General features: G+C 38.5%; 1 protein-coding gene across 7 annotated transcripts in view; it reads left to right on the top strand.

The window, feature by feature from the left end:
- The window catches only part of KIAA1328 (KIAA1328 ortholog), a 176,906-nt gene that overhangs the window by 45,052 nt on the left and 119,835 nt on the right, over positions 1-12,019 (top strand). The window contains exon 1 of one of the 7 annotated variants that reach the window (XM_036321362.1): positions 8,936-10,163. The exons of the other annotated variants lie outside the window; for them this stretch is intronic. Coding sequence (XP_036177255.1) covers positions 10,125-10,163 — 39 coding nt within the window. The 5' untranslated portion in view covers positions 8,936-10,124. Of the gene's footprint in view, positions 1-8,935; positions 10,164-12,019 lie in introns of those variants that run through there. 7 annotated transcript variants of the gene reach the window in all.

The following is a 12,019-nucleotide window of genomic DNA, read 5'->3' as shown; positions in this document are numbered from 1 at the left end:
TTGGAGCCTTGTTTTGCACTGTATGAACAGATCACTGCTCCTTAGATGTGTTCTATCTGATTAGATACAGTTTAGCCTTCTTGAAAAAAATTGGTTCTTATATATTTATTACAAATGACTTCTTTGAAATGGTTTTGCAAGTAACATTCATTTCATCTATTTTTCTTCTCTCTCACCTCTCACTCTTTGTCCCCTTGATTTTGTTTCTACTTTTTTTAGGTAGTTCTCTGAACATTTTTTCATCTTATAGTTGTTGTTGTCTGAAACCCTCACTCAGTTTTTGTATCTTTTTAAAAATAATTTTTAAATATTTTGTGAATCCTCACCCGAAGATACATTTTTTCCATTTTATTTTTTAGAGTGAGTAGAAGGGAGGGGCGAGAGAGAGAGAGAGAGAGATGCTGCTTGGAGCTCTTCTAGCTTCTTTGGTCTGTGGTTTGTTTTGTTTCATTAATTTTACAAAGTTTTTGGCCATTCATTATCTCTTCACATATTCCTCCCAGCCCCTTCTCTCTCTGTCTCTTTCTGGATTATAGTACACATGTTTGACATGGTATCTCAGATCTGGGATGCTCTGTTCTTTTTATCATCTTTGAGTTTCATTTTGAGTCATTTCTGCTGCCTTATTTTCAAGTTATTTGATTGTTTCCTGTGCTGTATCCAGTTTGATGAAAAGAATTTTTTATTTGTATTTAATACCTGACATTGTATGTTAAAGAACAGTAGAGCCCTAAGTAAATAGTACTTACGCTCAGAAATGGGCACCTCTTTCTTTTACCAGGCGTGCAGGTAGTGTGCAGCGTGAGTTATTCTAGTCAGTGGTTGAACGGGACTCGGGTTTTGCTGTAACTACAGTTTCTTCAGTGCACAGAGTTTAAATTCCTCTAGTGGTGGGCTTCTGCCACCTGTGCTCAATGTGGATTCTGGAGTACTGACAGGTTTCCCCCAGTGTTCCTGGGCCTGGATACAGGTAGGGCAGGAGTGTTTGCTGACTTCCTCATAGTGGCGAGTGAGGATTTTGGGGTTGGTTTGGTTTGATGTTAGTCTTTGTTTCATTGTTTTTGTTGTTGTTTTTATATATTGTCTATATTTATGGGGGGTGGGGCCTCATCCTTTCTAAAGACTCTGCAGTATACATACTGTAGACTTGTAAGAAACAGAACAAGGAGAGAGAAATGTAAACTAGTAAGTAGATAAAGCCTAGAGATCTAATGCACAGTATGGAGAATATAGACAACAGTATTATAAACATCAAACTTGCTAAGAGACTAGATCTTAAATATTCCCACCACACACATACACACACAAAAAAAGTGATAATTATGTGACCTGGCAGAGGTGCAAACTTTCACTACAATGTCAATCATACTACACTATATAAATGTATCAAATTAGCATGCTGTGCAGATTAAATTTACTCATTGTAATAGGTCAAATATATTTCAGTGTTTTTTAAAAGCATGAGAGAGAGAAAGAGAGAGAGAGAGAGAGAGAGAGAGAGAGAGAGAGAGAGAGAGAGAGAGAGGTGTATCCCTTAGTACTTTGCAGTTCTTAGTCCTAATGAAGCAGCCAGGCTAGTTTGTGTCGAGTATGTACTGTTTGTGTACGTATTAGGAGTTCACAGGATAGAGTTTGAGAGAACAGGGGTCATTTTACTAGAAAATTCCTGGATTCTAGGCATTTAAAATTATATGGTAATATGCAAGCATATATGAGCTATGTATTGGTTTTCAGTAGAACTCTGATAAATACCCTATCACCCCAAATATAATAAGGGTACCATTATTAAACCTTTTCGTCTGTATATTTTAATTCATTGTAATTAAGACAAACTGGTGCTTTTATATCCAATTTGGGAAGAAAGCATGAATTCTGTGAGGTTTAAAAAATTATTTTATTTAATTAATGAAATATGTCCTGGGCATATGACATAAGCATGAGTTGCTTGGGTTTTTATTACACAAATGTCTGCTATTTGCATGTACATATGAAAAACCATGTGTTTTATATTTTATATATACTTATACATGAAACTCTGCCTACTTAGGAATTAATATTTAATCATATTTAATCAATTTTATCCCATTTTATTCATTCTTATTTATTGTGATCCAAACAGATAGTGTTCTAACAAGGTTCAAAAGCCTAGCAAAATAGCAAATTTTTAAAAAATGAGCATTCCTGTTAATTTACTGGTAAAGAGCCATGACTATGGTGTCAGGAAAGCTGCTCTTCTTAACTCTACAAAAGTGCAAAACGGGCAGAAATGGAGCATGGGACTTCGTCATTGTTTGGAGCAGGGCTCCTCAGGCTTGAATGTGTACATCAGTCACCTGGGCAGCTCGAGAAAGTGCAGGCTCTGACCCATACTGGAGAAGGCCCAGGATTTTGCATTTCCTACAAGCTCCCAGGTGATACCAAGGCTGCTGCCCATGGACCACACTCCAGTGAGTTTTTCTCTGCTTAAAGCAGGTTGATAGTGTGGGAAGGGTAAGCCCAGTGTAGACAAACCGCTAATATTGAAGTGCACTTTGGTAAGGGAGGCATGTGACAGTGAGGTGTTCAGTGTGATCAAGAGTGTTAACTAAGTGAAGGATTATGAATCCCTAAAGGTTTTATTCTGAATTCCCTTTTTTCTGAATGCAATGTTGGTATTTTTCAGAAAATGGGAGGCCTGTGAGAAACTGCATTTATCATCTGCGAGAGCAGCTCTTGGGGCTGTTTGTGTTCCCTCGAACCTAGTCTCTCTCGTTAATGGATTGCTTATTTTTCTTTTGCAACTTTTTGACCAATTCAAGTTTTGAATGACATGTTAACTCAAAACAGGAATCATCCTGTCTGTTTTTTTGGTTATTCTGACCTTTTCTCACCTCAGATTTCTGGGAAGATTTGGTTGTCAGTTAGAGCAGCAACACAAACTATTTGGTATGATGAATAGATTGAATGGGAATAATGGCTATGTGTTTGTTTTTTCCCCTCCTAAAATATTATAAACATCTATAACTGAAGAGAGAGCCTTCCTAAAAGGAGATAGATAAAAAAGTCAGTACTTTCATGGAAATAAAGTACGTTTTTTAAAGTTACAAAATTTAGATAATTATTTGTAATTACTCTTATCCTATACACTAATATAGTAGAGGCATTTAAATTTTACTAGTTGTTATACAATTAGTTCTGCTATAATAACATGCGTTCCACGTGCAAGATGATGCCAAAAAAACAAAAACCCACAGGGCTTATTGGAAAAATGGGTGTAGGGGCCAACACTCCAAAACTTCAATAGTGAAATATTTTTTTTTTTAAAGTAACCTGGTAAAAATGACAGCACAGTTTTACACATTAAACAATTAAGAAATGTATAATATTGCCCTGGCCAGTGTGGCTCAGTTGGTTGGAGTGTCATCCCAGACACGGAAAGTTTGCAGGTGGGATTACCAGTCAGGGCTTCTATACCCACGTTGCTGGTTGGATCCCAGGTTGTGGCACATGCAGATCCCTGGTGAGGGCGTGTGCAGGAGGCAACCGATCGATAAGTCACTCTCACATTGATGTTTGTCTCTCTCTCTCTTCCTTCCTCTCTTTAAAAGTAGTAAGAGCAGCCGAAACCGGTTTGGCTCAGTGGATAGAGCGTCGGCCTGCGGACTGAAAGGTCCCAGGTTCGATTCCGGTCAAGGGCATGTACCATGGTTGCGGGCACATCCACAGTGGGAGATGTGCAGGAGGCAGCTGATCGATGTTTCTCTCTCATTGATGTTTCTAACTCTCTATCTCTCTCCCTTCCTCTCTGTAAAAAATCAATAAAATATATTAAAAAAAAAAAAAGAAATAAATTACCACACATGGACTCCACATAGCAGGGATAAGTAGAAATTTGCATTAAAACTTTAAAAAAAAAAAAAAGTAGTAAGAGCATGTCCTTGGGTGAGGATATAAAAAAAAGAAATGTATAAATACTACAATAAATATGACACTTGATCTTGAAAATACCTTAAGTATGCTTGTGGAAGTAGATATTAAAAGGGTCTCAGTTTGTGACTTATTGTAAAGTGGTAGAAAGGTAACTGATTGGATGGACCATTTTAACATTAGACACAGGTGAACTACCATAGCTGGTAGATGTTTGGGGTATGAGGCCTGTGGATATGTGTCTTGTGTGTTCTTACTGGGATTGGGTCAGCTGAGTGCCGTTTTCTGCCAGCACCTAGGGTTTCTCATGGGTGATACTCAACGTTTTGCTCAAATTATTTATTACACAAAACGTACTGACACAAATTTGTGTTTTCAAAGCAAGTATTGTAGCAGAACTGACAGTACTGTATATGAAATTTCACACTTTCTTGAAGAAATGAACTTTTTATTTTATTGCAATTCAGTTGCACAGGCACCAGGGGGAGTAGTAGGTTCACATTTCGCAGCAGCACTGACCAGTGCTTTTCTTAGTTTTGCAGCTGCACATATGGTAGATTATTATCATTTTATGGTTACAGTTATAAGCAATTTGGTAGAAAATGACAGTTAAATTATGCAGTGCTACTTTTATTTGTTTTAATTTTGTAATCTAAATATATTTTTAAATGAGAAAATAAAAGGCAGAATACATTTTGGTAATAGGAGAAAGTAACCCTTCCTGTGGCTTAGTCTTGTGCCACCCAGTGGAGCTTGCATTTCATTTTTAATCAATCTCTTGTGTGTGATAAGAATTGGAGCAGATAGCTGAGGGATTATGTCTGTATTATGGGAGTGCATGTTTTCAGCTACATTACTGTGGCCCTACTCGTATCAAAAGGGAGATTTCACTGGCAATTGGATCGACACTTACATAAAGTTAAAAATCCTCTACCATTTTCTAGAGACAGAACATCCCAAATTTTATTCCATGGGGCATCCTTAGGAATAATGCCAAAGCAAATTTATTTCCCTGAGCCCTATCAGGATTTGTATAGATTGCCTGCTGGGTACTTCGTTATCATGGCCTATTGGCATTTTTATATACAACTTTTTTTTAAATTGAAGGAGCTAACAGTGTTCCGGGAAAAGATGTGAAGAGTGCCTGCCTTGTTTGTTTGATACTTTTATGTTCAAAGGGAGTGTTAGATAATTGGTACCTACCACTTGTATGAAGGTGACCATGATCCAACTTTAAATACGTGTCTATTAGAAAAGATTTGCTTTGAGTAAAGGGACTAAAAGTTTTGTTTGCCATATTTATTTAAGCACAAAATTACTTTCGTTATTAAACTTTTCTTAGATATTTTCTTGACTCGTGCTCAGCATTAATACCTGTTGATGCCATATGGTGATCTGCATATCTCAAAACACAGTCTGTCATTTCTACATCGTCTATATATTTCAGAGCCATTACCCAAACTGGTGGGAAGATATACATAACCTGGTTGATCATTGAAAATGTCAAGTATAGTAAAGTAATGTAGTACTTGTAATCTTTATTCTGTTAGTATAAATAGGTAATATAAATGATTTTACCAGTGTGGTGAACTATGTGGTATTTTTTTCATTGCTTTTAAGTCATTTTTAAACAGTTATTTCACAAATAGTATAGATAGAACTAGAAAACAGTTCATTTAGGTGTCAGAAAACTGAATATTGCTGTAATCTTATTGATGCCAGTTAGAGAAAAAGAAGAAATTTTATTTTGATGAATAACATAGCCCTTAACTTTATTCAATGTGATTTCTTTTTTATTGTATGTAGGTAACCCTAACTTAATTCATTTGTATTATACCATATGTCATTTTGAATTCACTTCAAAGGGTAATCAAGTCAGGAATTAAATGTGCAATATTATTTTCCAGTAAAATAAATTTCATGTTTCCTTCAAAGGAAAATGGTATTATTAGCACTTTCTTTGCAATAAAGTGACACCATTAAATAACATTTTGATGATGCTCTAAAGAGTAGTAGGGTGTTAAAACTTTTTTGGAGCATTAACTTTCGTTATTTTAATGTAAAAATCCATGACTTGAAATGACTTGAAAATACTGAAAATTACTTGAGAAATTGGAGGCTTACCAATCGTCTCACCTACACTGTATAAACCATGTAGTGCCAAATATGTGCATGTACTCTACAGATAATAGTCATGTTTGGAATGCAGGACTGCTAGAGAACCTCGAGTCATACTGCTTTTCTTGTATAGATAAGGAATAGATATTTGGGAGTCATCAGCATACATTAAACTTGAAGCTATCCTAGAATATAATGTTGTGGAAAGAGGTAGTGAAAATGGACTAGGTCCTAGGGCATTATCTTAGGGAATATCTGCATTAATGGCGGGTAAAGAAAGGGAAAGTCAGTGAAAGAGATTTTAAAAGGAGTAATCTGTAAGGTAAAAGCAGAATGGGCCAGTAACTCAGGAGGAGAGATCATTTGAAGAGGGAGAAAGTGGCAAGGAGGATAAAAACCCCAAATCAGGTGGTTATATTTAGCAATTAATAGATTAGATGATATTTGTCAAGAAAACAGAGAAACATATTGTACTGGGCCAAAACTTAAGTTGGAAATTAGGAAGTAGAGACAATGAGTGTAGATGAATCTTTTAGAGTTTTGGTAACAGTGGGGAGGAGAAAGAGATGTTGGCAACTTAAGAAGAAAGTATATGGTGAGTGCTTTTCTTAGGATGTGCTTCGTTGAAGGCTTATGGGAGAAGCCAAAAGCTACCCTCTTTCTGCTCCTTTTCTGGGACTCCAGTGGTACAATGCTGGATCTTTGGTTATATTCACACAGGTCCCTGAGGCTCTGTTCCTGTTCTTTTTCAGTCTATTTTCTCTTCATTGTCAAATTGGATAATGTGTATTGTTCTGTCTTCAAATTCACTAATTCTTTCCTATGTCCTCTCCATTCTTTTTTTGAGCCCCATTCAGTAAGTTTGGGTTTTTTTATTCCGGTTATTGTACTTTTCAATTCTAAAATTTTCATTTGGGCTTTATATTTTGTATTTCTTTATGAGACTTTTCATTGTTTTAAGCTTTTTTTTTTTATAATTGCTCATTGAAGCATTTCATGATGGCTACTTTAAAAATCCTTGCCAGATAAGTCCAGCATCTGTGTCATTTCAGTATTGGCATCTGTCGGTTGTCTTTTCTTATTCAAATGGAAATAGATTATTCTGTCTCTTGGTGTGGCAAGTTATTTTTAGTTGTATTCTCAGTGTTTTGGGTGGTAAGTTATAGTCTTATTTAAATAATCTCTTTTAACAGACCTTTTCTGACATAGCAATGGGGGGGGAAGGGGACTCCACTTCATTACTTTAGGTGAGGAAGGAATTTCATGGTCCCCACTCAGCCTCCTTTGACACCCGTGGAGGGGGTGCCTCATTACTGCTGGGTGGGGAAAGGAATTCCACTCCCTACTAGACCTCTCCTGATACCACCCTGACTGAGAAGCACAGGGGCGTCCCAGATGGCCTCTGCTATTCCTGCTGGTAGGTTGTGAAATTCTTGGCTTTCCACTTAGCCTCCTCTGGCGCTACCCCAGTGGGGCGACACCTAATTAGAGCTGGATGGGATGGAGGGTCAGCCTCCCTGGGAGGCCTCTTCTGATAATCATGAAGGATGTGGTAAAGGGAGTGACTACTCCCTATCATCAGATAGGGATCAAAGCACTGGCTCCCCACTCAGTCTACTCTGATACCACCTCAGCAGAAAAGGGGGCTGGGGTAGAGGAACACCAAGAAGTCTTAGTCCTTGCGGATGGAGGGGGGGCGGGGATGGAGTTGCAGTGTACTCTACGGGTTTGGCTAGAGTAAGACAGTTCCTGTCTAAACATTTTTTGTTTTGCTAGGCGAGGTCCCTTTCCTTTCCTTTTCTTTTGGCTAGTGAGAGCAGGGTGCTCTCGGGTTTTTTTTCCATGTCCATTGGCATTTCTGGGCTGTTGACTTCTCGAACACCCAGTCCAGGGTATATGAGGCAAAACAAAACTAGGCAGCTCACCATTGTGTTGTTCCCCAGGTTCCGAAGCCTTTGGCCACTCTATCACCTTCTCTCCTTCTTTCTGAATCGTCTTATGTTTGTTTTATATATGATGTCCAGGGCTCCATTTGTCTGGAACCAGAAATCCCACTGTACTTACTTAATTTTTTTCTTAAAAATTGTTTTTCTGGCCTGGCCAATGTGGTTCAATTCCCGATCAGGGCACATGCCCGGGTTTCAGGCTCGTTCCCCGGCACAGAGCATGCAGGAGGCAACCAATCAGTGTTTCTCTCATCAGTGTTTCTATCTCTCCCTCTCCTTTCTTCTCTTTAAAAAAAAAAAAAAAATCAATAAAAACATTTTTTTAATTCTTTTCTGGCTGCTAACATTGACTCAATTTTCTGCACACATCCAATTATATTTATATATTATCTTAGTCCAAAAGAGGATATTTTTCTTCCTCCTAATGCAGACAAGGGTGAACTGATTTAGCTTAGACTGATTTTTCAAGAATAACCACCACTAGACAGACACTAAATAGAGAAATTTTCTATCTCATAGTGGAATTGCTTAAAACAGAAAAGTAAAGTAAAAATCATTGGCTTTATTCTGGTCATTACTTTTGATTTGTACAGTAGATCCAATTCTCCTTTGTTAAGCATCCTATATAATAAAAGCCTAATATGCTAAGTGTCTGACCATTGGTTTGACCGTTCAACCAGTCACTATGACGTGCACTGACCATCAGGGGGCAGACGCTCCCAACCAGTAGGTTAGCTTGCTGCTGAGGTGAGGCTGATCAGGACTGGGCAAGATGGGCCAGACACACCCTGGAGCCCTCCTGCGGTTCCTCCCCAGCCCCGATTGTGCACCAGTGGGGTCCCTCGGCCTGGCCTGTGCCCTCTCGCAATCCAGGACCCCTCAGGGGATGTTGTAGAGCCAATTTCAGCCTGATCCCCACAGGCTAGGCCGAGGGACCCCACTGGTACACAAATCAGTGCACCGGGCCTCTAGTATATAGATAAAAACCTCGGCCTCAGGAATTGTTCTTTTAAATATGGCCTCTTGGATTAACGTATTTGGCCGTCAATAATGTTAAAATAGTAAGGCAAAAACCTAACTCTTGACTTTAATGACATTGTCAAACTTTTCTCCTTGAGTGTTTTGGGTATTTCTCTATAATATTTCTTGAGTGGAGGGTCAAGCAAATAATCTGGTTCTTTACCAGTTCTTAAAATATCACTCCGCTAAACAGTCCACATAAGCTCAATTATATTAGGAACCAGTCAAGTGAAGTTCTTCATAAAATGCTTTATTACCTTCGGTCTTCGTAGCATTTGCTGAGTTTAGATAATAAACCTGCACATAGGAGTTACTTAATTTTTCTCTGAGCAGTAATTTACATTTGCGAGCAGTAGCCTCAGTCATTTTTAAAGAGGCAAGAAATGAGATATTCCTACTACTTTTTCTAATTTAACCTTAAAATGTTAGATGTGATTTCATTCTATAAGAACTCTCCTTTTTCACTCTAGTTACGAATATTATGTTATAGCAATTGTTTAATTTTACTGAGGATTATTATATTGGGTCAGATTTTCAAATCACATTAAAAAGTACATGCAGGTGTGGTGAGAATGCTATTCCCTAAGGCCATAGCTGATGGCCGGCAGTGGTAAACTGGATTCAGAAGCTATATTGTAAACTTGGGCTTAAAAGTGGGCTTGGGCAATGTAGAGGATGGGTATCTATTTGAAAGTAGAAGAGAAAAATGTGGTTGTTTATTTTTTTCTGTGGACTCTTCCCCCAGTTTAAATTCTCAAGCCCGACCGGTAATATTTGCTAATTGTTATTAGTGCGGTAGTCAGCCACAATAGAAATGTTATACTGCTCTGGAAATCTAGACTACTGCTTCCTTCCAAAGGAGAAAATGGGGCTTATTTTGCATCTCATTTTATTTTCTATATGCTTCTTTCCAGAACAAAAAAGGGAGGCCAAAGAGAAAAAACAACACTGTATCCTAAGGATAGATTAAAGGGAGGAAAGAAAGGAGTCCAGTAATGTATTGCACTGACCATAAAGGGGGAGGGCGGCCTCCTCCTGCTGACATGCAGGAGGGAGGGCGCTTAGAGATGCTGTGTACTGGGTGATGATGTGGTCCCGGACCAGCAGTCAGCACCACTCAGAAGCTTGTTGGAAATGTGGAATTTTAGGCCCCACCTCGGATCTACGGTACCAGTATCCTTTGACAAGATTCACAGCTGATTCCCATGTACATTACTGTTCGGGCAGCATTGTTCTCTAGTGATTCTAGGACTTTATTCCAAATCTCAGCTCACTGGCAAAGCATCCCAAGGTTAACCATTAACTGGTTAACCATTCTGTGCTGCAGATTCACTTGTAAAAGAGCTAATAATAGTACTTTGTGTTTTTTATTATTTTGATGAGATCAAATATGAAAATATCTTTAAAGCACTTAGAAGTGCCCACCCCTACATAGAGGTTATACTGAGTCATCCTTAGATACTTTAATTCAAGTACCTATTCTTGGTGATCAGCATTAATTGCGCAATAGGTGATGGTGGTATCTGACTCTCATAAGAGAACTCTAATGAGGAATCTGAAGAGGAGAGGAGTGACAAGGACAAAAGTTCTAAGAGCTGTAAGATGAACTATGAGGAAAGCATAATGCCACTGGATTACTTCGTTTGGCAAAAAGAAGATTAAGAGACCTCTTAAATTCAGTTTACATTTCCACTCAGAAATGAATGGTCTTACATAGCAGCATAAATAGTTCAAATAGACAAATATAGGAGTCTAAAGAGAGGGAGGTATCATATATATTGATATTGACAGTTTGTGGAGGGTTTTAATTTAATGAAAAGAACAAAGCTCTTCCGCTTAAAGATAGGGAGCAGAATGAGATGGCTTCTTCTTAAGACGCTTCAGCCTGTTCCCCATGGCTGGAGCTAGTGGGCCCAGTCTGGCGTGTTTAGCTCTGCTTCACAAAGCATTGTACACAGTTTCTCGTCAGAGTCTAGAAATCTTAGTGTGTGGACTGCTTTCAGTGGTCTGTATTGTCAGGCATTTACCTGTTCTGAAATTGGAAATTTTCAAGAGTTTAATCTTTGTTACTGCAGTTTACCTTATAAAGTAACTTCTGGTTGGGGTAGGAGTGTGATAACAGCCTTTCCCCCCCAACCCCCCCTACAATTCTAGGCTAGTGCCCACAACTTTAAAAAAAGGCTGAATTGATTTAAAGCAGCTTCCAAATGGAGAAAACACTTCTTCAGATCTAGCTGAAATATGGAACCTTTAAACAAAAGATAAATTTTTAAGCAGGTTAGAAGCAAGAGAAAATGCATGGTTTTCAATAAAAATGTTTTTGGGCCCTAACTGGTTTGGCTCAGTGGATAGAGCATTAGCCTGCAGACTGAAGGGTCCCAGGTTCGATTCCAGTCAAGGGCATGTACCTTGGTGGCGGGCACATTCCCAGTAGGGGGTGTGCAGTAGGCAGCTGATCGATGTTTCTCTCTCATCGATGTTTCTAACTCTCTATCCTTCTCCCTTCCTCTCTGTAAAAAATCAATAAAATATATTTTAAAAAATTTTTAAAAAAAGAATTGTTTTTGTAACCTTGTCTTTAATGCCTACCATGAATGCTTTAAAATGTATATGCAGAGTATTATGTGAAAAGAAAACTGTAAAAAAATAAAAAGTCTGATCAGTGTGGCACATTGATAGCCTGCTTTTTAGGCTATCTGCATATGAACTTTTAAATTAGGGTCCTTACCTTTAAAGTTGGAGAAATTAACCTTGGGTCTTTATTGTGTAGTTGTTTTCCTGAAAAACCTCAGGGTCTAATGATCTGAGCAAAAGACAGTCTAAATGGTCTCAGTTCCACCCTAGTCTGTTTGGCTCAGTAGATGGAGTGTCGGCCTGCGGACTGAAGGGTTCCAGGTTTGATTCTGGCCAAGGGCACATGCCCAGGTTACAGGCTCGATCCCCAGTAGGGGGCTTGCAGGAGGCAGCCGATTAATGATTCTCCTTCATCATTGATGTTTCTGTCTCTCCCTTTTCCATCCTCTCTAAAA

This window comes from Myotis myotis, unplaced genomic scaffold, assembly GCF_014108235.1.
Source record: "Myotis myotis isolate mMyoMyo1 unplaced genomic scaffold, mMyoMyo1.p scaffold_m19_p_9, whole genome shotgun sequence".
In the NCBI taxonomy this organism is placed as follows: Eukaryota; Metazoa; Chordata; class Mammalia; order Chiroptera; family Vespertilionidae; genus Myotis; species Myotis myotis.
This window is presented reverse-complemented; position numbering and strand designations above follow the sequence as displayed.